We start from the raw sequence: 26,250 nt of genomic DNA on the forward strand, positions 1-26,250 counted from the left end.
CGCTCGAACAGTTTTTTCTAGCGGATAGTGAAATCCAATTTGTGATCCAACATCTTCTTTAAGCTTCGAATAACACAAAAGGGGGGCAATCTTCTCATATGGCATCGTAGGAGTCTGGATTAGGGGTTTGACTGGTGACCCTGCAGCCGTTCTGTAGATATAGTGCTCCGTCCTGCAAAAAAGATAGTTTTGTAGTAATTGGACGTACTCGTTATGATTCCCAGGTTCGCAGGATTGGACAATGCCTTTCTTACCCTCACAAGATTAGGCAAATCTCTCCAAAAGTCCACATGGGGAATAATTTCCATGCCTCTCGCTCCAATGTATAGTGCATTGACTGTGGCTCCGATGACAAAGTACGATAGAAAGGCAATAAATAACATGATAAGCAGCACAGTTCCGGTGCTGGGTTTGCTGAAGTCTTCTATCGTGATTGGACAGGCATGCGGAGAGAATAGAAGCAGCTTCTGAAAGTATTAGAAAACGGCTTTTCAATTACGGCTCTTCGGTTTGAATTTCGTTTTCCTTTCCGTAGGAACCATCATGACTCACCGTTATTCCTTTCTCCGATGTTTCGGGAAAAAAGTACGTAGTCTTATCAGTGGTACATATCAGTTTAATGTGCGTACTGGAAATGAAATTAGAATCAAATGATTAACCAAATAACTCTTTTGAAGTACGATGGATTGAAAATCTGTTTACCTTTGAGTCGTTTTGTTATAAGTGAGATAAAGCCCATCACCCTCTTTGTCGCTGGTAAACTGGGTCTCCTTCAGTTCTCCTAGCCGTGTGTAGTTTACGGTACCATTAGCCAGGATAGCCTGGCAGAGCTGAAGAAAAATGTGGGGGAGGGAATTGGTATTTTTCCTAAGATTTCATTCCTTATGCGTACCGTATATCCTTTGGCGCAAGGATTACTCTCTGCATCATTATTACTGGTATTGTCGGGTGTGTAAATCAGATCCTCACAAGGACTGAAATAATAAACAGTCCCATTGGCATAGTTAGCCTGCAGGGGTGGACCAGCATGGCCGATAATGGGTCTCAAATTTATTCCTGTGCCGTCGTAGTATTCACATGAACAATCACCGACTTTTCTGCATTCTCTAGCGTAGGTGAAACTGAGCGCGCAGCACAAAACAAGAACCAGGTATTTACACATCTTTGGTCATTTCAGAGCTGAAGAACACTTTGTATTGTTGGTCAAAGTGTATAGAGATTACAAGGTCGTAGCGCTTGGGATGAATTGACATTTTTCTACACTCCAAAAAGGACGTTATTCTGTCATCCACTGAAAAATATAGCAACGAATTGAGTATAAAGCAAGATAGCCTTATTCATAAAGTTTAAAATCTTCATGTAAACTCCAATAAACCAATAGTCTGGTAAAAAGCCTATAAAACAATAAGGCAGTCATATGGAAAGAGGTAATGCTACACCTCCTGAACTATAGGCACCTTGATTGTTCTGGCTTGTTCGTGTGGGATTTTCGTTGACGACAGGCAAATCAAATTTTACCAATCATCTGATGTGCATTATGAAACTATTACTAAAGCTGCGAGGGAATATTCATTCATTATCAAATAACCATGTTTTTTTAAAAAATGCTCAATATCATGACGGTTTAGGAAATTCACGTAACGTACGCTACGTTTTTAAAACAAGTGGACCATCTACGTACGACAAGGCCTGACACGAACAGAACATGTAGTTGATTCAGAATTGTCAAGCTTTGCGTGCATTCGAAACTCTTCGTAACCATTTTGTACGTATCTGTAATTTTCCTTTGAATAGTGCTTAATTAGTGTTACTTAAATTGGCGCATAAACTGTAACATTTCGAAGACGCTGTTCAAATGTTAGTTTTATTTGAATTGGCTTTGCAATCAAAAGCAAATTGTTAACCACTATGTGTACCACTCCTATCGAAGGACATTGAATGAAACAGGGTATTCATAGGCTGCACTGGATTTTAAGTTGCGTTCTCTAGCTCTAGCTAATATAGTTTCCTGGAACGCAGTAATTTTCTATGTTTATTTGTGCGCGCCAGTAGAGTTGAAAGCGTTGAAATTTCGCGAAACACGCCAAAGATAAATCAAATTTCTACTTAGTTGGCAGCACTGTCATCCGTAGAATACACTTTTGACAGCACGCACGACCCGCAGACGCGTACGGTCGCGTGAAAAGTGAACCAAGGTAACACTGTGAGCCGTTCCTTCTGTTGGTGGACCTCGGCGTAGTGCTGCTGCTGCCGTTTGTTTGATATACCTACTGACCGTTCGTCCGTGCGAAGGAGTCACTCGAAGGGCTTTTGGACCGCATTTGTGCGATATCGATATCGATCGAGGCGGGCCAATTTACCACCGCACAAGTGCTCGAAGAAATCGCGCGACGGAAGGAAGAGCTGTGTGTGTTCCGGGCGACGGAAGAAAGGAAGTGGTGAGCTTTCGAGTCGATCGGTCAAAACTGGCAATCGCGTTGGATTCGAAGAAAGCGAAAATGGTTCTTGCGGAAAGGACTACGGAAAGCGGTGTGCGGAACGGGCGTAGATCGCGCGGTCCCAGTCCCAACGGTCATCCGGGAACCGGTGCGGCCACGGCCGTTGCTGCCGGGGGAAGCGGAACAACCGACTCCAGCTCCGACGAGGAAAACTGTAAGTAACGACGATTAATCCCGTGTTCGTATGAAGCATCCTGCTTTTGTCATCCGCGATTAGCGATCCTCTCATGAATGTTCTCATGCTTTTGGCAGCTCGCAAAAACGGCAACACTTCGAAGACAACAAAGACTAAAAGTGAATATGAAGGTAAGTTAAATCAATTAAACAAGAAAAAACGTTGAAGGCGGATCGGTAGTGTGGGATTTGTCATTGCTGTGAGTTCGTGCAGTGTGGGTCTTTTTGAAACACGTAGTTAGTTTCATGAAAAGCGCTATTAGTATTTTACCCCGCATTGTTGTTTTTTTCTCATGGTATTTTGTTCTAAAATTTTTATTTTTGCAGAAAAAATCCGAGTTGGTCGTGACTATCAGGCGGTGTGTCCAGAACTTATACCACAACCCTATCGAAAACTAGAGCTACTGAACGACCGTGCCTTGCTCGTATGGTCACCGACAAAAGAAATTCCCGACAACAAACGTACGTGCAACGACCAAATGTGCAGTGTTGCAGTATAGTTATTGTTTTGTTTTTCTAACTTTTTTTTCTAACCCCTAGTGGAGGAATATATCACGGTAGCCAAGGACAAGTATGGCTACAACGGTGAACAGGCGCTCGGTATGCTTTTCTGGCACAAACACGATCTCGAGCGGGCGGTACTGGATTTGGCCAATTTCACACCTTTCCCAGACGAGTGGACCGCCGAGGATCGAGTTCTGTTTGAACAAGCTTTCCAGTTCCACGGGAAAAGCTTTCATCGTATCCGTCAGATGGTAAGATGTGGGCATGATTCATACTGTTGTATATTACAAGAAGCATAATACCGCTGTCCACATAACATGCATTCGCCTAATGTTTTGCTGTAAATGTTTCCGCACTTCTTATTTGCTGTCGGTTAAAAAAGTCATACCTCAAAAAGTATTTTCCATTTTCAGCTGCCCGACAAATCCATTGCGAGCTTAGTGAAATTTTACTACTCGTGGAAAAAGACGCGTAGCAGAACGAGCGTAATGGATCGCCAAGAAAAAATGAAGAAGAACGACAGCTCGGAAAATGGAAGCGATCACGGAAGCAACGAGGAATCGGATAACGAGGACAAGGTAGGTGTCTTTTATGTGATTTCCAAACGCAAAACATGGGCAACAAGTTTTGCTAGCTAGTTACGTAAGATAATTCTTTCGCGAAGTGGCAACGATTGTAAGCGCATATTAATGAAAAAGGTATAAAAGATCGAGAGAGGGAGAGAAAAAGAGCGAGAGAAAGCTACAGAGAGGCAGCGAGGAAGCGGGATTACAAGATTAAGAGACGAATACTTTTGTTTTCAATTCATGTCATCCTCAGCCTGTCGATATTGATCCCGGTTGAGTCGGTTAAAAGTTAAAAATAAACCCTTATTTCGCTTTCTATATTTTTCCATTCGTATCCATCATGAAACTGCGTGCGTCTGGCCACGAATCGAATATGTTCCTCAAACTCTCTGGTGTTCGCGAAAATGCGCACGAATTGAACGCATAAAAAAGCCTGCCACGAACAGTACAACGGGTGCAAACAGTAACAGCGCCGGCAATAATAATTCCGGAGCTGCGAATGGTCAGTCGTGCAATAGCAACGACTTGGTCCGGGATGCTGCCGCCACCAACGCCACCGCAAACGAAAGCAATGGCAGTTCGGGCCTTGGACCGAACGCCACCAGCACCGATGGGTCCCTCAATTGTACCGGCTGCGGGGTAATGTGCAGTGAGGTGCACGCGACAACGCAAGGGAAACTCTGTGGCAGTTGCCATCATCATTGGAGGTATTGTTTTCAATCCTACATCCACCCGTCTATTTCTACTCGTTTTGTTTCCCTTTAGTTTTGACGATTTCTGCGACACTTTGCAAACCGCCCAAGTAGCAACGTATTTTGTTTTGTAGCTTTTTCAACAAACATCTCTGCAGATTAGAGAGATAGTGAGCAAACATTGTTTCGTTTATGGTCATGTTTTGCCCTTTGTTTTCTTTGTATTTGTTTGAACAAGTCACCATCATTGCACTTTTGCTGATATCGACCACTTTTGCATTTTTTTAAAGTACACATTAAGGTCATAAGTAGGACACATTCTCTGGCTCTGAGAATATTGTTACTGTCCTGTTTACAATATGCATTTCTTTGAGAATATGAATCTCTGGTAATTTACATATTTATTTTGGTTCATTTGTTAGCACCCAAATGTGTGTGTGTGTCATGCAAAATTGTAGCACACTTTCCAATTTTTTTCCAACCCGATATGCTCCTTCATGATATTTGTTTGTTTGAAATTGCTACTTCAATTGGCTAGGAATGCAGAGTGGCGTCATTGATCATTATTTCCCGATACCAGATTTTTGTTTTTCGTACTGGTTTTCTTCCGCTGTATGTTGCCTTAAGTGTCTCTTTTTTTTGTTACCGGGGGTGTATTGTGCCCTGTCCTGTGTTATTTTAGACGCACCGGCGTGTTGCGTCCAACGTCCGGACCATTCATGAGCAGACGTGCGCGGGGTTCGAATATGCTTGGCAAGAGCGGCGACAGTCACAAACGTCGCCCGCCCAAGGGCATGTACATCAACCACGACGACATCGTGAAGCTGGCCAGTACTGCCCAGAACGACGACGGTAGTAGGAAGGGGAATCCGAACGACGATCTGCTGGCATGCATGGATCGGGAGATCGTTTCACTTTTGAGTCAAGTAAGCAAACGGTCTGTGGTGCTGTTACACACTGGTTCCAACTTTCCTGTTCATTATTCCCGTTCCTCTCAGATTCAGTACAACAAGCAAACGGTCAGTGGGCTTAAGCGCAAAATTGACGATGCGCTGGAGGTGCTGAAGCCACCGGAGGGAAACACTGCCCGCCTGAATTCTCGTTGGAACAACGAGGAGTTGCTGCTCGCGGTGCAAGGCGTACGCATTTACGGGCGCGATTTTCAGGTAATGCTTTCGTTTACCAAACCGTCATTCCCTTGAAGCCAAGAAGAAGCATCAGGCTAAAACCTTAAGCGTACTAGTATGTCCCTCGCTGATTTGTTCTCTCTCTTCTTTCTCTCCCTTCTTTTTTGTGGTATGCTTCGATTCGCTTTGATGTGCATCTTACGTCCTTCCTCGTGGTCGATATTCTCTCGCGGGCGTCCCGCGATACACACAGGCCATTGCCGATACGCTTGGCTCGAAGACCGAGACGCAAGTGCGCGCCTTTTTCATGAACTATCGGCGCCGGTTTAACCTGGACGCTGTGCTAAAGGAGTTTGAGATGGCCAGCAGCAACAGCAGCGCGAAGGACCAGTCGATTGGTTCCAAAAATAACGGGGCTACGGTCAAGAAAGATGCTAGCGAGAATCCGTCGGCGGAGGGTGGAGGAGGTGCCAGCGTAGAAGTGGCCGATCAATCGCTTGCGAGCGGATCGTCCGAGACAGACAAACCGAAAGCCTCCACTCCATCCGGGGAAGTTGTTGAGATAATGGATGTAAAATAAACCGGAATAAAAAGGGTGGGTTAATGGCAAACCATAAAAAACGTTTGCATAGGATGCAATTTAAAGGTAGAGAAAAATATACCATATAATTTTGCTTGCCGTGTGGCAGAGTTGTAATCATAAAAAAATGGTCAAGGTTCTAGTAAGTTGTTTAGTATTAAATAATCGTATCAAACGCTTGTCAGATGCGTCAACAAGTTGTAACGCTTGGAATACGGATAAATATTTTTTTCTAGATTGGCCTCGTCGATGATGTTAACAACAGAGTTACGGTGGTAGCAACAACAAATGGACAGGTAGCCGTAAAAGAAGAGCCTTTAGAAATGGTGAACAACGACAGCAGTATGATTGATGCACCCTTGAACAGCAGTATGCAACCCACCGTCCCCGTGGCGAATGCTTTACCGGCTGCGCCCATCGTCCTGAACACTAGTTTGTCGATGGAGGTGGACGAAGTGAAGTTCTCTGCTACCATCAAGAGTGAAGATGCTACGGATACGTCGAATACTGTCATTATTCAGTAGAGGGAGTAGCCGGGTTCGGCGAAGACGCAAGGAGCGAAAGGTAAGCCAAAAACCGAAGCAAAACTGGAAGGTGTGCTCCTATGTCACGCGTGCATATACCTTTCGATACCCGCTTAGCCTCATCCTATCATGCAACAAACAGACAGTTTACAGGCATGATAAAGCATATTATTAACTTGTATCTTAGAACGTAAGAAAAACAGTGGTTAGTGGAAGCGAAAACATAATGAAAACCCCTTCGAAGTATAGCGTACGTACGACAACACTGGACTGTGGACTCATAGAGAGGAATGGGAGAACACGTGGGTGTGCTGCACACTAGAAAAAACAAATAGGAGCTTAGGTAGAATAAAAGCAATTTCGTATTATATTACCACGCACCCTCTGCTCCATTTGTACGACATATAAATGAGGTTGCTTTTGTTCCCTTTTTATTTTCTATTTTTTTTTTTTAATGAAATATTCGTCGTGTTTGGACAAAGTTGAGCGATTCGCGCTCATATTCACTGTTATATATTAACACACTTAGCAATTGTGTACTAACAAAAATCAACGACAGGCTAACTTGCATTGTTTGTTTAGTGTGTCTGTCGTATTTTCTAACTATGTATTTTACAATAAAAGAAGATTACTTCCACCCAATCCCAATGAGTGAAACATGGTTCACAGATTGCCGATAATCGGAGCAAACGTTGAACGACCTTGCCAGGGAACTGTTTCAGTTTCGAGTAGGTCAGAAAATAAGAGAGACACGATATCATTATGCATACAATTGTTTCCCCCACTAGCATAGCTTCCTCGCATTTATCTACGCTTAAGGATCTCTATCTTGAGTTGATCGAGACTGAGGATCGATTGTTAGAAATGGATACATCAGCGCTTCTTTTCTGTTTAAAAATGTGGTTCAATCATTGAACATATTTTCGATTTGCATTTTGATGTTTCATTTCATTTGTGTTCACCATTTACTCATAATTGCGTTGAGTATTGGCATGCCCTGTTTGATTCACGCTCCCCTGTGGAGACTTCGGATGGCAAGGTGTTACGTCAAAATATATTTTTTTAAATCCCATACCACAATGCTGTTTTTATGGTCATTGAAGCGCTGTTTTCATCTATTTCCATCTCGTTAGGTCTAAATTGTATTGGAAAAGACTTTAATTTGATGCCTGTTTCCATTGGGTGCAGATGTCGAGGAAAATTAACTACACATTGGCCTTTTTAAGACTATTGATAGGGATTATTTTAATTAACTATCACTCATTTTATACATTTAGATTTACAAGTTAAGATTGCTTTTTGTCCCTTTTTTGCCACTTATTTAACAAACGAAATTAAAAAGATGAAAAGGAAGGGAATAATAAAAAAGGGAAAAATGCTGATCTTGAGCTAATTCACCATAATGTATCATTCGTTCGAATACCCAAGTCGTCCTAGAGAGTAAGTGATGTCTGTGTTCTCACAGCATTATGTTTAATTTTTTCTCCAGCTAAAAAAAAAAAAATCCGATAACCCGCACGGTTATCGGTCGTTCCAAGTGGGATGGAGTGCTGCTAAAACATACCCTTCAAGCTAGGCAGATGAGTACCACCCTAAAAGAGAAAATTAAACCGAAACGAAGAGGTTTTTCTTTCTAAGACTTACCATTACAAGCAAACACGATGGCGGTTGCACGCGTATAAAGTTGAAGGAAACAGTATATTTTATGTACACCGTTTAAGATTCGATTTATATACGATTGATATCCAGTTAAGTAAATAAGGCGTGGAAGGAAAAACGCCGTAATCGATCAAACAAAGCACGACACATTTAATAACTGTAACATAATGAAATAAACAATTGCGGTATTTTAAGGTTAAACAGAAATATTGATTTATGAAGGTACTCGAAGTACTGAAAGAAATACAGCTAATATGACGAAACATTCGGGAAGTAACACCTAAAGAGTAACTATAAGCATACGTTCGTTTTAATGTATCTTAGTTTATTTACATCTACATAAAATTCAAACGCTTTCTGATTTGTTTTATTTTCACATAGTTGTTTGTTTACTTCTTTTCTATATTCCTTCTTTTATCCTGCTCGCTTAGCATTTTCTCCGCTTGCCATTTCCATTTCATTTCCTTCATATTAGTTGACTTACTCGTAGAAGTCTATGTACAAGTACCGCCGAACACGGGCTCGAGACGCGTCTGTAGTAGCATAAACTCCGACCGTGGTGTACCGTTTTATTTCACTTTTATTAAGATATATAAATTTAGTTGCTTATTCACTAGCCACTATCCACAAGCGCCATTATTAATGTGTGAGTGTGTGTGTGTGTGTGCTTGGGGGATTTTAAGTTGCTTTTTGTGTGTGGTTGCTTCTGGCCTGTTTAGTTCGTATTAAATAAAATAATAATTTAGCTATGTTTCGTTTCAATACTTTAAATGCTAGTTCCGATATCCTTTTCCTTTTTTTGTATTTTGGTACCTGTTTGATACAGAAGTTTGCTCCTGCTTGGATTTATCGATTTGCGTGTACCTCTACCGCGCAACAGCATTGTCTCTGTTGGGTTCTGACTACGTTTTGTCCGACTAGGTATCATCATTTGCTAAAGGACACCTCACATGACTTCTTCACCGGCCATATCGACCATTCAGGATTGTGAAGCCTCCTTTGAAATGGATGCTGTTTCCTTTGAAATGGACCGTTTTATACATTTATCGTATGCCGAACATGTATTCGGCCGCAAGAGGTGGAAAATATAGCAAGTTGTTTTACCGCCCCATTTGTACATGGATGTGGTGCAGGGATCACATTTACGGCTTTTGCTCATCGATGACGTGCGGGTGTTAGCATCATTGGCATTGTTTTATTTGAAAGAACCATTTTAACATGCACATGCGGATGGATGTATTCGCCACTGCACCACAACCATCCGTAATGCAATGAACGTAAATTATGATGCGTTTTATTTGCTCGGGCTCGTTCCCAACAATAGGGTGCACATTTTCGAATTGGGAGCAAAACGGGCAGAAAAACGTAAACCGGAACGGTGTAGTGTGAGCACGAGAAGCATTCGCATCTACCTCGCATGCACGCAATATAATTAAACCATTAGCGTTTTCCCGGATTGGTTCCCGGGTACTAAACGGTTTTCTGTTTTTCACTTCTCACCCGTGTGTGTGTGTGTGATGAAAAATCATCTGTAACAATAAAATAAAAATCGATCCAAAAATGGAAATCCATTGTGACGTGGCCGAGGCGAGGTCCTGGCGCGATGGGTTGAAAATGTCCTATTCTTTGTGACCGGTTTGCTGCTTGGAGTGTTTTTTTGTTTGTTTATTTTTTTCTCTTCATTTTAGCCTATTATGGATAGGGTGCTTTGGTGTCCAGGTTCGGTTCCAGCTCGCAATCGATGAGCATCGCAGCTTAAACTGGATGTGCCTCCTGTTTCGCACTACGTCCGGGGAACACTCTTTCTGCTTCGGCGCTAGTGAGGAATCGTACACGTGCTACTTTTTTGCATTCATTAGATCTACATGAATTATGTCTGGTATTGCAGCATCGGAGCGGACAGATTGGGATGATGCGAACTGTTCATTCGCAGTGCAGATAAGCTCTTATTGTACCATTCGTCCTCGGCCGTCATTCCTGGTGGAAGAAGAAGGAAGAAAGGTGTTAATGTGGTTCACCTCACTATCTTGTTGACCATCGAAAACCCGTAAGTGAAAACCCTTGGTCCCAAAGCGCAAGTGGAAATCCTTCCTACATCTTTTTCATCTTGCAACATCTTGCAAAATGCAAACGTCTTGAAGATGAGCAGACGGCACATGGTGGAGGAAAAAATATCTATATAGGAAAAACATTATTGATCATTACCGCTCGGCGGAAATGACAAATTTACCAAAGAACGTGCCCAGAACGCCGAGGGCTCGATGGGCGCGCTTGCTTGCCGCCATTGGGTGCTTCCGGAAGCTGGCGTGCACTGTTCAGGACTCACTTCGCCGATTATGGGCAAACACCTCCGTCATTTCGAGGTGCAAATAGCAAATTTCCTTCCAAGATGCAGGCTTTTCCGCTGGCTTCCACGGCAAGGAATGCTTCGTGGCGTGCCGCACCTTGAAGGGCTTATTCGTTTATTTATTTATTTATATCCAAGAAAGGCTGAACCTTCCTGGCATCCTGCCAGTGTGTCTGACAAGTTCCAAGCTCCAAGTGCGATGGCTGTTGTAGTAGTGGCCTACTCATCATGCATGGCGTACCCAGCCTACTAGCATTTCACGCTTCGCGACATCGGATGGAAGACATGTTCCATCTCCTTCGGAAGGTGGACCGCCCGGGCAGGGTGCTTTATTTGTTGATGTAGATTATACGTGAGAAGGGCCAATTCTTTGGCATTTTCTTTTCCTGTTTCGTTCGTTCTGTGCGTTTTCTTTTTCCGTCCGGTCGGTAATTGGAACACCAAGGCTGGGGAAGGAAGGTGTGCAACGTAAATACTTACCCATCGTGTCCTGGCGTACGCCGACGGCGCCCATATTGGAACCGTGCGTCATTGAGAACGGCTGCGTCATGCCCGGGTAGGAGGAGGCTCCCATTTGGAACAGGTCCTGTTTCGGGGCAGGAGGGAAGAGAATAAAAATCAATACTCCATACCACACACACGCACATCGACCGACGAATGATGTTTGCGAAAAAGCGAACGAAACGTCTGCGCTCGGGATGTGCTTTGTTGCGTTTCGCGCCCGTACCTGGGGATATCGGTTGATTGAATTTGGATGTGGATACGGTTGATAACCTCTGGAAACGCTGTAGCCCTGGATGTTGCGCATCATGCCATTGCAGGACGGTATGACCGACGGGGCGAGAGCCTTCTGGAGCTGCTTCTCCTGCTTCCGGTACTTTGCTCTTCGATTCTGAAACCAAACCTGTTGGCGAAATGGTGCCGAAGGAAAAAGAGAGAAAGAAACAACGAAAGGTTTAGTCAAACCGTTAAACATCATTCAGGTAACTATAGCAATGGCCATTAGACAGAATCCTCTGTTTAGAATGACGAATATCAAATGTTCGGTCTTGGCTCAACATTATGTTTAGACAGATGGCTCTATCACCTCCTTAAAAATCGATTAATTTGTTGAAATTGCTGGAAACATAGGCTCAAAATTGTAGCTAATCTAAAGATTCATTCAATTACAGTAAAATAGTGTAAATAGGTTATTGAAGTGTCTTCAGCAGGCGACTTTCCTCAAGAGCAACCCGTAAATTCTTGGATTGTTGCCATTCTCTACGGAAAACCTCCAAAATGGAGAAATCCTTGATGAGTGTGTGTTTGTATTGGAATACATCATGGTTTTCAGGACCCTTTTACCACACCAATATCTCGGTTCCCTTCGTTCCTTTTAACTGACAGCCGATTCCCTGGTCCCGCCCCGTCGCTATTCGTGTGCTGTTAGTCTTTCCCCCATTTTTAAAAATGTTTCCTTTTCCATCACTTTGTGCACGTCGCTTGCTGTGTGTGAGTGGGGTAATGGTTGCTTGTATGGTATATATGTGTGTGTATGTGTGTGAGGAATAAGGATTGAATACAAGGGAGTCCTTAAAGAATGTTTGGAATGCTTTCACTGTGCGTAAAGGTAGATGATGGAAAATACAACACAGGAATGTAGGTGCTTCTTTGTTCCATGAAAGGTTCTCCTCTTTCTCCGTACTAAAAGTAAATTCCCAGCCAAACAGGCAGGAAATGTTTTCCGAACCAAAAAAAGGGGGGAAATAGAAAAAGAGATCGCACCCTCTCATCCGTTGCTTTCGGTACGCTTGCTCTGGCATTAGACTTTGAACCTGGAGAACTTTACGATGTTCCTCAAATTCGACCAAACGGGAAGGATTTAATATTGTGGAACGTGGGGCAAACTTCTCGTCGGTTGGCTCAAACAGGGGCATTTATTCTACTTTTTCGCCGTTGGGTGAGTCCACAAAACAAGAAAAAAAGAACATCTCAACAATCTTTCCTCAAATATGGACAAAACAAAACCTAATATCATACGTAGGTTTTTGCGATTGTTCCATTGCATTATTCATTACATTTATTTGTTTTCTAATGTTTTTCTTTCTTCTTTTTGCTAAGGAATATCAACGAAGTGAGTCCCTCGTCTCGTCTTGCGTTTCCAATGCTGTAAGTAGTCCCGCGTTGTATTCTATTTAAATTAAATGTGTATACCGCTATTCGAAATCATCATCGCCCTCCCTGAGTCCTTACCAGTCCTTCGTCCCAAGACTTTTTGCCGGTTATGGGCATGACTTTCCCCGTCGACACGACGTTCGAGAAATGACGAGGGCGAACTTTCTCATTGTGCCTTTTAGTGTTCTTGGCTACTCCGCTCCGCGTGCACATGTTCTGGTCTGGATTTTCCGAGGGAAATCGAGCGATTGTGTACGCACACAAACACATACAACGCCGCCATCGTCGTCGTGAAGCGAACCTGCGTCTTCGCGCGAAAGTCAGGCTCTTAGGGCAGAAACTCGCCATAGACACGGTGGTGGTTTGTTCCGCCATTTTCCTTTGCCAGCAGTGAGCGCTGCTTACGGTTTCCTGTGCCGGGTTTCATCGGTAAAGACGGCGAGATAGGGAGTCGACCGGGGGGAGGGTGGGGGGAAGTTGGTCGAGTCGAAATTGAACTCGTAAATAAACTACGCGAACCCCGGTGGAAGACAAAGGGGAAAGGCGAACGGAACGGTTTGCGACGGAAGAGAAGACAGTTTGCGAGTGCGAGATGTGTCTTATGGCTTTGGGCCCTTTTCGGTTTAGCTCCGGTTTTGCGAACCAAACGGAACCCGGTCGAAAAGGGGGGCTTTTGGCCCCGGGAGGGTCTATCTCGGGAAGCGAGTGAGCGAAACATCCGAAGCCAGGGGTGTCGGCAGGAAAGGGAGGTAGGGAGAACCGTAATGGAGGAATTTCCAAGAAGGCGGAGTAATTGAATTAAGGATCCATTTGATGTTGTAGATTACACACTAACAGCAAACGGGAATGCCGCGTGCACGTTCCGTCCCCTCCGGCTCACCCGCTCTCGCTGTTTCCATGCCCCCTGGAAATCCTTCCCCTCTCAATCCTCTACCCCCTCATCCAGCCCTTGTTCCCAGGGTTTGTGTAGGTAATTTTCTTGGCACTGTCTTTCTCGAGCACGGTACGTTTCTTGCGGGTATTGGGCTATATAGCCGGGAAAGTTTCACTCGCCGAGCGCAAAAGGAGGAAAAGTTGCCGTCAGTCAGCAGTCCTTCCTCTAAACCTCCCCTTCCCTTTTTTTTTTGGCTCGAAACGGGATCACCTTCGTACGGATGGCAATGAACAACAACAACGGCTCCAAGACGAAGGCGAAGGCGAAGACGACGATGATGATGATGATGATGATGATGATGCTTTGATGGGTTCGAAGTTTCCACCGGTTTAGAGACCGGTACCCTCTAAAACGCACGGCACGAAATGGATTTCATGTATTACTTTAAATCAACTGCTCTCGCTCCAGTGAAGCCAGTGGAAGTGACTTTACAGCAGCGTGAGTTTGGGATTGGTTTTTTCTTTTCGATTCTGAAGTTATCGAGAAGGGGAGCTACCTGCCCGTGGGAGTTTAGAACCAGTGTTGACCCCGGAGCGATAAGCTGATAGAAAAGAAACATTTTATTTACCGTAAAGTAGAGATGCCAGCAATGGCCGTCGGATTCTGAGACGTTGTTTTGAACTGATTATTTTCCATAAAGACAATTTTAAAGAAAGATAAAAAAGTAAATTGAAAATATGAACTAAACCATATCACTTATAACCATTTCATCTCACAACTACCCTTAAGGCCCTAAAATACTAAACTAACTGGAATATTCATATTTAGCAGACAATCCATCGGAATGAATTGCTTATTCTGGTGTCCACAAAAGCAAGAAATAATCCTAGGTTTAAAACCACACCGAGGGTGCAGTTGAGATGTGATAGATTGTATTATCGACATGCATCCGGAATGGATTTCACAAACTTCTCTAGCTGCTTATTTTCTGCCTTGCCCCTGCATGGTACGGTGATATTGCGCTTAAATTACCTCCAACTATAGGTAATTATTGCTGCAGTCCACCAGCCGGGGCGAAATTAGCAAGCGGCCTATGATTAAAATTGCATTGACCCAACCAATAGTATAATCGGAGGCTGCGGCTAAGGCCGATAATGCGACAAATGTGTTTTCCACCAAGCTTACGCCAGACAAACACCCTTCCCTCAATGAATCTCGGTCGCAAACGAACGAAAACTAATGGCAAGGGAATGGTTTTGCTAATGCGTTGCTATTTGCAACTCACAGCTAAACCACAAGACCAGATAAATTTGTCTAGAATATCACTGGGAGGGATGGGAAAAGTAGGATTAGTTTCCAACATTCCCCGACCCATTCTAATCTGTCGACGTGTCCCTCGTGACGGGTCGGGCCGGCCTAAAAATATGCCTTTGATTAGCCATGGCACACGGCGCAATTGTTTCCGATTCGATGCCGAAACGGATTTCTAGACACGGTGTTCCCCCGGCCGCCCGGAAGTAGTGGCCTGTTCGGCTGAGCTCGTCAAAAAGTGCTGCCTTTCATGTCGAAGCCTCCGGTAGTTGGAGGCGAATGGACAGATTTGTTCAAACATGTCACGAACCTGGCGATTGAGAAGTGGATGTCTGCCGGTTTGGGTCGTTTTATTTGCAGTGCGGAACATCGTATTTCCATCGCTTTTTCGGACAAAGACGAATGCACGTAAGCAGGAAAACAATTGGAAATGTTTGGCCCTTGCAGAGCAAAGCGACGGTTCACAACAAAGTGTTCGACGAAGCCTCTTTTTGTACCGGAAATAGAATAATAATAAATTCGCGCCTAGTCTCTCGAAGCTCAAAATCGGTTGGACGAAGGGAAATGCCATCGATGGAACCGGTTTTCATCTTCTGTGTGAACCGTGTGTTATCGAGAATGAATCGATACGCCATCCCGCACATTTGTGTGCTTTTCCGAAATCCTATCGTCAGTGCCCAGTTCCACCAGGGGGTAGCTTTGTGTGTCCTTGTGTCGTGCCACTGATTGGGGTTGGAATATTAAAACCGATTTTGAGACACGCAGCTAGCGGGCCATTGCGTTCGTCCGCCGAGATTCCAGAAGTCCCAGGCCTGATGTACGGACCTGGTAGGCTCCAATTTGGCCTCGCCAGGATCGGACGCTCGATCGCTTTGATGCTGGGACAAAAACGGGACCCAACATGCACACGATCCGATGCAACTCACGCACTTCCGGGCGAGAGAGAGCAGACGTTTGGGTGGGCCATTAGGATTTTTGTCCTCATCGTGTGCTCACCGGCGCTTGGAACGCAAACCCGACCGACCGACCTCTGGAGCCTTTTGCTACGAGAGGAATAGCAATTTCGTGTGCGTGTCTATGCCGGGTCCCCCGGTTTCCTCGCTTCCGGGACAGTTTTTCTCCGGGCATGTCGGCCGCCACCAAAGCGAGCCGGGAAAAGCGAACGAAGGAGAGTGTCCTTCGCACAAACACCCGACATCGAGAGCTCGAATATCTTCATTGAATTATTGATGCAATCAATAAGTATTATTTCACCATTTGAGCTGCGTTCTCGTCACCCGTTGGCAAGGCCAGCCTCGGCAACGTGGAACGATGGTGGCTGAATTTTGCCGGGAAAAATGAACTCCTAAACCTTCCTTCAGCTGCGTTCGCCGCGTTTGATTGGATCGGGCTTGTTCGGTCTTGGATGGTGGGGAAACAAAAATCCTTGGAGAATGGACCGGTGCAGTGGATGCACGGTAACGGTCATGTGCAGAGTATTTACCTAATGTATATTACTCATTCTACATCCTGGAGTGTATTTTTGTAGGGGAAAACATTGTCCATAAACGATGCAAACGATGTCATGCGGGTTATATTCACTTTATAACTTCTGTACAGAAGAATATTAGGATATACTTTAATATTCAGGCTGCTTCATATGCTTTTCTCAAGGACACAACCTTTCATACCAGAAATCAGAAATTTAAAGTAACGAATGTGACTGATGATGATTGAAGAAATGAACAGAAATAATTTCATCGCATGATTGATTTCTAATCTACATTAAATTGATTTTAGTTTGTTTGAACTCTCATAATCTCCTTTTTTCTACATTTATACATCATGTTGGAGTCTCAGAGTGGTCAAATAATGCAAAACAGGAACCAATGGACAATATAACGATTCTGTTTCTTTAACTTTGACTCTGACTATTGACATCAAATCAATAATGTTGGTCTAATAATAGACAGTACATTGGTCACTTTATCACTAATGATAATTGTTTGACTTATCATCGTTAAAATAGTTTTGAAGTCGAATTTCTGATTAAACTTTAGAATTAACTGTACTATTAAAACCTATCTGCTGAATGTTTTTAATTGTGCTATCGGATTGTTCGGAGTATGGTTTTTCTAAATATGTTCAACCTGGAAACTTTTGGAGGTACTAAACATTATGTTGCAGTTTTGTATGGTTCGATCAAAGTGTGCTTAGGAATTGTAATTGTAATTGTAATGTTTTAGACATTACATTCAGTTCGCCTAAAGTACGTTTCTATGTTTTAAAACAAACCTGAACGTATTCTAATATTGCCCAAAAGCCGATCGTGAATATTAATCATCGTTCTTCGACGTCGCAGCGCACAAAATAAAACAATCTCAAGAAAGATGAGCTCGTGGTGAAAAATAAAAGCGGACAAAGGAAAAAGTGAGAAGAAAATTCGTTGCAAATAGAACGAGGAACAAATTAGCATAATAGATGTCGCGTAATTCCGTGCACGGCTTCCGTTTCCAGGAATTGTTGCCCTTATTTTCCGCGCACCGGCAGGAGAACGCACCTCGGCCACGATCTGTCTCCTGGCATGACATGACGATGGCGCGTATAAGCGTGTGTGTATGAGGATGTCTGTATCTGCCTGCCAGTCTTCGATTGTCCCCGTCAAGTTTGAATGAAAATTTCAATTTTCGCTTTCGCCAATTAGCATACCAAATTTTCCGCGATCCTTTAGTGCCGGTGCGGAATGAAAATAATGCATCGCCAAAGCGATCCTCTGGGTTTTTTCCTACACACGCAAGAAGCACACCATACTAACCTGTATCCTGGCCTCGTTGAGCTTCGTGGTTCTCGCCAGCTCCTCCCTGCAGTAGATATCTGGATAGTGTGATTTCGCAAAGGCCGCCTCTAGTTCTGCTAATTGTTCCTGTAGAAGAGGGGAAAAGAAGGAACCGGTTCGAAAGGTTATTGAAGTGAATAAAACCGGACACGGGGATATACGGTGGAAATGTACGGTGGTCTTCTTGGGTTACTTTTTTGGAGCACACTAACCTGAGTGAAGGTAGTCCGGTGTCGCCTTCGGGCCGGTGTCGGACAGGATGCTGTGGTGGGCGTGTGGCCAGCGTGCTGAGGCAGCGCCGAGATGCCACTTCCGGGCGACGAGATGCCACCGGGGACCGAGGAACCGAGCGGGCCGCTGTTCGGTTCGGGTTTTAGTTTTTTGAACGCTCCTTCCGCTGGAAACCGATCCGATGTTTTCGTTTTTTGAGGGCAATAAAATGGAAAGGAAATTATCACAATTAGAATGTTTAGTTTTGTGTCCATCGTTTAACGAGATGGGGAAGGGAAGGGTGTGTGAAGATAGTACCGAGTGGTGCAACGATGTTGGTTAGGTTTCCCCTTTGACAAGCATCGTGCTCTGATAAAAAGGAACAAATTGAAACTAGTACTTCAAGAGGCCCTAAAAAAAGTCCCCTTTAAAAAACCAGGGCCACAAGGAAGAGTCAAGTGTTCTGAATGCAATCCACAGGACATCAGTTTTTGAAGTATGATGCTGCAGCGAACCCCTAAGCATCTAGGTCAGCCCTAGGTTCGTGCAAGGGATGGTGGGCATAAACCAAAACCCGGGGACAGGCTTGGTTCGTCGTCATCACCGAGAGTACAGGAAATGGATTAATAATAGGGGTACCATATGTATCATAAATAATAAATTGTTATCCTGGGACGTCATCAGCGTTTCACTTTACCCTGAGGACAGCAGAAGGTTTTGCCCGTGGTGTATTTGATGCTATGAAGGTAGTCTGGTGCTGATCGAGATTTTGGGAGATAAGATAAAAGGATGTTACTTTAAAAATGGTCTTCTCAATAGTTTCAAAAATTGGCTAGATGTCAATGAATGCTGTTTTTAAATAAGATAGTAACGTGTTCTGAATATGTGTGTCAGTTCTTGTTTAGCTCTGACTCTAGGACACTACGACAGGTTGCAATTGCGGTTCATTCCTAAGCGCCGCAGAACGTTCGGGAACTCGAATCAGAGGCCTAATAGCTCCACGTACTTTCGTTTACTCTCATTTGCATTTACACAGAAATTAGCAAAAAGTATTAGTACCATCACCTACGGTTAAAAAAGCATGTCCGCGGTAAATCGACGCACTGAGCCGGGACTTTGACGGACTTTGGGGGGATGGCGGTTAGCAAAATTTGATTTGAGGGCTTTTCACTTTCCCCCCCCAGGATGGGGGTCTCCCGTTGTGGGGTCAGGAGGTGCTAAACGCTGCGACCAATATCATGTACAACCAGGAAACCAACACTAGCGCCAGCTGGGAGAAAGGTTTAGCGCCATTATCGGTACGTCCGGAAATAGTAGTGGGACGAACAATACCGACAACACCGATGGATGATGGTGTGGCATCGTCATTTAGTTTTCAGCGGTGAACTTCACCACGATCACAATCACTCTCCTGACATACATACACCCACAAACACACCCATAAACAAGGGTCACATACGTGAGGAATATACACACACGGTTCGCGCAATCGATATAATGAGCCGACAAATTGGTGGTATCCATTTAAATAATACTAATTAATAAATTGATTGTAATCAAATTGATAATTATAGTGCCGATAATTACATAGTAATGGGCTAAACCTAAATTCAATACAATTTCTCCACCACCGATACAGAGTGCCACTCGCGGACATGCACTATCAGAACGAGAAGTATATAGAACTCGGTTCTCGACAAGAAGGACGCCATTGTTCTATGTCCAGAAAAGTTCAATTTCAACCGAAGCAAGCTCCCGTGGTTTTGCATAACTAATTGATTGATGATCCACCGATAGGTAGAGAATTTGTTTTTTCTACTCTAATTCCATTTGTGAAAAAAATCGCTTTGTGGTCATCACTCCGCCTAGCAAAACCACATAAGCGTCGCGAAAGCTGCTAAACGATGGTACATAGACGCGAACTGGCCGGAACATCAAAGAAAGATAAGATTTTTTCGATACTCCATCTGTCACATGGTCTCGACAGTGGACGTAAATCCTCTTTGATCCTTAAAAAGGGTAGATTCTTTCCGGCTTTTTCGGTCGAAAACGTTCCAATCTAAGTTGATTAAATCGGTGAAGGGAATGGAAACCACAGTTTGTACAGAAAAAGGGTTGATATATTGACAAAAAATTACCCAATACGAAAGGAGGATGTCGTGAAACAATGGACGATTGGGAAGAATAATTTTATCCACAACAAGAATGAATAAATCCATTGCCTACTATGATAAAGTGGTGATTATTCGCTCACAAATGTTTGATGCAAAGTCAATCAACAGACAGGTCGCAGCATACCATGTAACGAGCCTAAAACCGTGGGAAAATTGTTGACAGTTGGTTGAAATTTTGTTTACTTCTTACGAACAGCGAAGAAAGTGGAGTAAAACTGCAAATTTGGTATGTTTCATCAACAGAACAAGGAATTGAGGCGTTCAAAATATGTTCTGGAGAAAGACTGGGTATAAGGCAGACCCACACACTTAATTTCGGCAATCAAAGCGAGCAAAAAGATCCATATCCCATGATCTCCCACAGAAGAGTAGTTTCTATCCGCAAGACCATGGGGATACTGTGATCTAGAATTACCAATTACCTATTTCGCGAAGATTTTGGCGGAGATCTCCCACAAATATGCTAGAAATGTTTGTAAACACTTTTTCAACCAACTGTCACAACAATGGCGGAGCAAAAACCAGATTTGACTCGACCTGTCTGTTGATTGTCTTTGGTTTGATGATAATTTCGAAGGGACACCTTAAATCAAACAAGTATAATAATAAATACAAGATAATTTTTCAAGATTTCATTTAGAAATTAAATTAACCACTTTGTGGTCAACCTTAAAGACAAAGTTTGGAGACTTTAAAGCCCAAATGCTGCTGCCAAAAGACCACATTTCGTAGTCCGCCGGTGATGCCCACGTGCTTTGCTAACAAACTAACATGGCCTGCTGTGCATATACTGTGGTACGGCGACAGAACCCATTTCTAGTTCGCCATCCAGCGCCATTGCTGGGAGTCATCGGGTGGCCTGTTTTGAAATCAGTTTGCTCATTAGCAGCTGTTGGCCAACTGACTGCTGCACCTTTAACGATTCGTTGTTGGCGTTCGACTTCAACACCAACACCTACTTGTGTTTCTGCGAGAGAGAGAGAGAAAGTGATAGAAAGCCAGTGTGAGGGAGTAAGCAAATGGACACTACTACTGTGGCCGTGTTGGTCCGTGTTCCACCGAGGGCTTCACGAATGGCTTCCCATTCCGGCAAACGGACCGAGCAGAGCCTTTTTAGTATGCAAATGGTATAATTCCATGATGGAAATGAATAAATTATACCGCAATGTCTACGTCCGGCTGTCCGGTGCGGAGCAGGGGGGAAAGCAGTCCAGCGGGATGGCCAGAAGCGACACATGGGGCCTGCGAAAAAAGGTGCCCAGGTTGACGACTCTCCCGAGCATCCCGAGGTTTTTCCCGGCAAAGCACATCATCCCGGATGGACGTACGATCGTGTGGCGGCCATCATTCGGCATGACATTCGGGCTTCAAACGGGCGCTACAATGATTGCGAAAAGTGGCTGATGTTTTACCCTTTCAAACATCCAATCCTTGCCAAACTTTTCCAGCCTCCCCACACATAACATAGGTGTCACTTTTAACGCGCACCTTCAATCTCATCCAGCTGTCATCGTGGAACGTTGGAGGAGAACCGACTCCATCACCCAACAATACATCATCGTCAACACCGGGACGTAATGATGATGGATGTGCATAATTGTGGCGCCATTTTGCTGCTTGCGAGACATTGCCATCGGATTAAATGTAAATCATTTGGCGTAACGACGTAAAGGTATGTGACCAGGCACATTTCCTGCCTGGACTGAGGAGGAGTCGACCGGATGAGTGTCCTTTACACGGTCGCCAATCTACTTTAATTCGTCACCGTAAAGGATTCAATTTCGGAGTTAAATCTCTTTCATTGGAATCGCCTTAAGATAGGTGTGCTGTCTCCTTCGCCCGCAAATCCTGGAAGAGAGTACATGGGAACCTTTTCCCTACGCCTCCATGGAAGGAGACTTGGAAAACGGAGGGAAAGGTATCAGGTGCCTGGAGGGGAAAGGTATCAGTCGCAAGCCCGGGGCGCATTAACATAATTTACAAAAATAAATAATTCATTAATAACCGTTGTTGGTTTCGCGAATCACGCGCCGCGTCGTCCATTCAAGAGAGTGAGAGAGAGTTCGGAACCGTGGACCAGACGACCGCTGGAGTTCCCCAGACCTCGGCCCCGAAGGAAGGAAGGAAAGTGATTAATTAGTTAAATGACACCCACGTTTACCTTTAATTAGCCCATCTACATAATTGATACTTTGGCCGAACGACGTCACTGGCCGGTTGGCCGGGCCAGGTGAAGTTCTGGCCGTTGGATAGTTTGGAGGAGCACAAAGTATGTCGGTCCTCGGGCAGGTTATCTGTGGTCGGCGACGGCGGTCGAGAAAGATTTGCTAATCAACCACCACGAGCGACTTTTCTTCGAGCGGAACAAGTACTCGAGCTATCGTTTATCGGCTGATGGAAATCCCATTTAGAGCCCCGTCGGGTTTCGCCCTCCTGCACGCACCGAAGAAAAGCGCGTCACGCTGGGCTCTAATTCTACACCAACCATATGGCCAACTGGTGCTGGTAAGAGGGTCCCGGTGCCGATTCCCGCTTCACCCACTCACTTTCCCATCGAAGAAAGCAACAATAATGAAGTGCAGCTTACGACAAGTATGTCAACACCTTTTGATTGCTCTGTAATTCCCCTTTTGGGCAGTACTACATTACTGTATATACAGGAGGATGCACTCGGCGAAAGGACCCTCCCGGAGATTGACAGCCCGCCCGTCGTCAAGTTTGTCGCTTTCGATCGAAGGGAGAGACGAACTACGGCCAGGAAAAAAAAAACGGAAGAGAATAGTTGGGAGAACCGTGAGGGTTCGGAAAATCCCTGCCGTGTTCGAATAAAAGGGGCCCGTCAATGTTCCAGGTTGTGGCTCTATAGTACGGCAGGGAACGGTGTGGCCTCAATTGCTCCGTAATCAGCGTGTGTACTTTGGTGAATTTTTCGGCTTTTCAATGCTAATGACCGCTCCGGAACGACAATCATTACGGTCGTCTGCAATTGCACTCCCCGGGACCAGAGACCGGGAACCCTCCGTTTCCGCAAAAATGTGTTTATGGCGGGCGTATGCCATGGGCAAAGTGTGAAGCTTAAGCGGGCAACATTTGTTCCGGGTGTCCTCTTACCAGAAATGTAGCCATTTGTTTGCACTCACCCGTGCTTCCCTCGTCCCCGCGTTCTCGGGTTGCCAGTCCCTTTCATCACCCAGCAGTCACCTTTATCAGGGTAGGGATTTTGCATAGACCAAGCAATCAACCTGTTATTATTGTTCGTCATTGTGCGTAGGATTGTGGTGGTCGCTGGGTTTGGGTGGCCGTTGTACCGGAAGACCCTCGAAGTCTAGTGTGCCATGGATATATATGTCGAAGATCCACGATAACATCCTGTTCATCATTGGCGTGAAAGGCATCACTCGATGATTTATTTATTTGTGTTACAGATTTGTAAGCAATGAATATTGACTCAATGGTAAGTTATAACCCATTGGAAGTAGACATGTCATAACATATTTGTTTGTTGGTTTTAGTCTAACGTCAGTGTATTATAGCATTAAAATTGATTAGAGAACATAAACAGGGATCATTTTGTCAGTTATGTATTGTAATAAGATTATTAGTCTAAAGAATGTTTGATCTCACTATAAATATTTACCAATTTTATGGTTTTACGTTAAATGGTTCCAAATTGGTCGTTATGTGTTTACTTTTGATCAGACATTGTTTTATTCTTAATATAGGTTTCGTCTTGTATGCTACCTAATCATCGTAACTTCATTTAGAGCTATTAAATGCATTGAATTTTTATAAAATATACAGCCCAAGAGTAATCCCACACAACACGAAGTCGTATTAAGTTGAATAAATTGAATCTCATACTAGTATTTTTCGAATCGGAATCGCATTATGCATAGACAATGTACGAGCAATGTATATTCTTTGTTGCATATGATGCCGATTAAGAATGTAATACGATTTTCTTTATGCATACGTATAGATATACGAGCAATGTACCGCTGATGTATATCGTAAGTCGTATATGATGCCGACTTAGAAAATATACGACTAAACATATACATTTTGAACAATGTACGGTTAGCGCCTCCACTTTTGTACGTATAGGCATTATTTTAGCATCATTTACGATTCAATCATATTGCATAGAAGTACGATTATTTCAAGTTGATATTCGATTTACATGCAAATGTGTTGTGTGGGATGTATCTTGTTGATAACACATTTCACAACCCTGCACAGAACTGCGATCTCCTTTGTTTCAAATTTTGTAGAAAGCAAATAGACTGTTGGAGAATAAAAGTAAACAGTTCCTCCTAGGGATGACATATTGCCCGCCTCCAACTTGTGTAACATTATAATTTTGCTTCTTAAAGGTAATTTAGCTACTTACTGAAAGGTAATTTAGCTACTTAAAGCTAGTATATCAAACCTTACTCATGTTAATTCCAATTTATAGTCCATAGCTCAAGTTTTCAATTTTCTTGCGGTCATTGTTTTTTGTTCACATAAACCCCGTCGGTACCGATACCAACTCCGAAGCCAGGAATACTTTAATTTGTTTGTAACTTTAGAAATGATTTTCTAACTGTTTTTAAGAAAGATAGAAGATATTCTTGCTTCTACCAGTTGAACTTTGAGGGATGTTTGAAAACAAATAAGAGCACTTAAGCTCCCACCGGAACTCCGTCGGGGTTTCACCGAAATCGCGACGTATGAAAAGTTCTTGTTCAGCTGTCATTTCTTTGCAGTCTGTCTTTGCTGGAAACAAAGGGTTTCTATCGATTGATTCACATACAATATCTCCTATGAATCCTTTTCTAAGCACTTAAAGCTTACTTGTGGTCACCTGGACGACCGGTCAGTAGAGAAATTCACAAAGCAAGACAAAAAGCGCATGACATACCGGACGGAGAAAGTCCACGAAACATGAAAACGACATGAAGTAAGCAGCGACCGGCGGTCCGAGGCCAATCCCATTAGAAAGCTATCGACGGCCATTTAGTGTTGGGTCACAATTGACGGATTAGCCTGAGCCGTTGCAAACTCCCGGGGTGTACCGTATGCTGGCTCGTTGTTTTGCTCTTTCCCTTCAGAGGATAATCCAGGGCACGTGTGGCCAATTGGAAATGGACGAAAACCCAGGGATGCGGCGTGTGCCGTCGGTCAAAACAACACCCGTCGGATTTTGGGAAACAGGGTGTGAAAAGGGGAAGGAGATAGGTCTTACCCGTGACGGATCCGTTGTCCGACAGCCGGTTCGGAGGTGTGTGGGCCGGTGTATGGTGGTGATGATGATCGCTGATGGGAGTCCCCGACAGTCCGCCGTAGAGGGCGCTGAAGTCTTCCGGAGTGCTACTGCACTTCCGGTGCTGCCCTATCGACTTGTCGCCGTTTGCACCCGACGGGCCCCCGCCGATGCCTCCCCGACCATGGTCCTGTCCGCCAAGCCCCAGCAGCCGGTTCTCGTGCGTCGCAATGCTCATCAACCGGTTATCCTGTAGCGACATGAACTTGCTCTCCTGACCAGTCTGGTGCTGCGATAGTGGATTGCCTCCGTGCGACAGGGCCGCATGGTCGTCGAGGAGTCCCTGCTGTAGGCCGAGCAGGCCTCCGACCAGGTTCGGCCGTAGGTCGTCCATCAGCTTCGCCTGCCCGCAGGATCCGGCGGTCGCGTTGAAGTTCAGCTGTCGGCTGAAGATGGCCGGAAAGATGTTAAACTGCTGCGCCTCGCTGGTCGGACTCAGCCCAAGCCCCCCACCCCCGTTCGGCGTTCCTTCTGAACTTCCACCGAGCACTCCACCACCAACGCCACCACCACCACCACCGATCCCACCGATGCACCCGTTGCCACCGGCTAGACCACTGCCGCCTCCTAGAACTCCGCCGACGGGGCCCGGGGTTCCGGCGCAGTTGGCTTTGAACTCCACCGTGGGGCCGTGGCCGCCGTGGCTGCTGGGGGTGTTGCCGGCGTTGGAGAGCGGGGACGGATCGGCGAGATCTGCATTCACCACCGGTAGGCAGCAGTAGTCCGTCGGCAGATA

General features: G+C 44.6%; 3 protein-coding genes across 5 annotated transcripts; 1 reads left to right on the top strand and 2 right to left on the bottom strand.

The window, feature by feature from the left end:
• Positions 1–42: 42 nt before the first annotated feature.
• Positions 43–1,184, bottom strand: LOC131288193 (cation-dependent mannose-6-phosphate receptor-like). Its single transcript, XM_058317306.1, has 5 exons — positions 893–1,184; positions 703–830; positions 553–628; positions 255–467; positions 43–172 (listed from the first exon to the last, which is right to left on the bottom strand). Exons 1-5 carry the CDS (start codon positions 1,160–1,162, stop codon positions 95–97), a joined length of 765 nt encoding a protein of 254 aa, XP_058173289.1. The 5' UTR covers positions 1,163–1,184; the 3' UTR covers positions 43–94.
• An 871-nt stretch (positions 1,185–2,055) lies between these two features.
• LOC131288623 (REST corepressor) lies at positions 2,056–7,038 on the top strand. 2 transcript variants are annotated; one of them, XM_058317773.1, is made up of 10 exons: positions 2,056–2,652; positions 2,751–2,804; positions 3,000–3,134; positions 3,213–3,427; positions 3,590–3,754; positions 4,175–4,449; positions 5,117–5,360; positions 5,433–5,600; positions 5,815–6,156; positions 6,378–6,514. In XM_058317773.1, the coding sequence occupies exons 1-9, from the start codon at positions 2,499–2,501 to the stop codon at positions 6,139–6,141; spliced, it is 1,737 nt and encodes a 578-aa protein (XP_058173756.1). In that variant the 5' UTR covers positions 2,056–2,498; the 3' UTR covers positions 6,142–6,156; positions 6,378–6,514. The 2 variants fall into 2 exon arrangements, with proteins under 2 accessions (XP_058173756.1, XP_058173757.1); XM_058317774.1 differs by lacking the exons at positions 4,175–4,449; positions 5,117–5,360; positions 5,433–5,600; positions 5,815–6,156 and having other exon boundaries at positions 2,064–2,652; positions 6,378–7,038.
• A 3,156-nt stretch (positions 7,039–10,194) lies between these two features.
• Positions 10,195–25,953, bottom strand: LOC131287819 (homeobox protein unc-42). Of its 2 annotated transcripts, none has more exons than XM_058316904.1 (6): positions 25,437–25,953; positions 18,038–18,222; positions 17,805–17,912; positions 11,399–11,575; positions 11,140–11,257; positions 10,195–10,301 (listed from the first exon to the last, which is right to left on the bottom strand). In XM_058316904.1, exons 1-6 carry the CDS (start codon positions 25,846–25,848, stop codon positions 10,195–10,197), a joined length of 1,107 nt encoding a protein of 368 aa, XP_058172887.1. In that variant the 5' UTR covers positions 25,849–25,953. The 2 variants fall into 2 exon arrangements, with proteins under 2 accessions (XP_058172887.1, XP_058172886.1); XM_058316903.1 differs by having other exon boundaries at positions 11,152–11,257; positions 25,437–25,848.
• Positions 25,954–26,250: the final 297 nt, after the last annotated feature.

The sequence above is a fragment of the Anopheles ziemanni genome, chromosome 3, assembly GCF_943734765.1.
Source record: "Anopheles ziemanni chromosome 3, idAnoZiCoDA_A2_x.2, whole genome shotgun sequence".
In the NCBI taxonomy this organism is placed as follows: domain Eukaryota; kingdom Metazoa; phylum Arthropoda; class Insecta; order Diptera; family Culicidae; genus Anopheles; species Anopheles ziemanni.

Excerpts from the sequence above, each read along its gene's own strand:
- LOC131287819 (XM_058316904.1), bottom strand. The coding sequence starts at position 25,848 with ATGGACGACCTACGGCCGAACCTGGTCGGAGGCCTGCTCGGCCTACAG. Across the intron at positions 18,223-25,436 it reads GGACAACGGATCCGTCACGG|CGGAAGGAGCGTTCAAAAAA; the intron begins GTAAGACCTATC and ends ATCGGTTTCCAG. Across the intron at positions 11,576-17,804 it reads TCAACGAGGCCAGGATACAG|GTTTGGTTTCAGAATCGAAG; the intron begins GTTAGTATGGTG and ends TTTCGCCAACAG.
- LOC131288193 (XM_058317306.1), bottom strand. The coding sequence starts at position 1,162 with ATGTGTAAATACCTGGTTCTTGTTTTGTGCTGCGCGCTCAGTTTCACC. Across the intron at positions 831-892 it reads CTTGCGCCAAAGGATATACG|CTCTGCCAGGCTATCCTGGC; the intron begins GTACGCATAAGG and ends ATTTTTCTTCAG. Across the intron at positions 629-702 it reads TATAACAAAACGACTCAAAG|TACGCACATTAAACTGATAT; the intron begins GTAAACAGATTT and ends TTTCATTTCCAG.
- LOC131288623 (XM_058317773.1), top strand. The coding sequence starts at position 2,499 with ATGGTTCTTGCGGAAAGGACTACGGAAAGCGGTGTGCGGAACGGGCGT. Across the intron at positions 3,755-4,174 it reads AATCGGATAACGAGGACAAG|CCTGCCACGAACAGTACAAC; the intron begins GTAGGTGTCTTT and ends CGCATAAAAAAG. Across the intron at positions 5,361-5,432 it reads TCGTTTCACTTTTGAGTCAA|ATTCAGTACAACAAGCAAAC; the intron begins GTAAGCAAACGG and ends CGTTCCTCTCAG.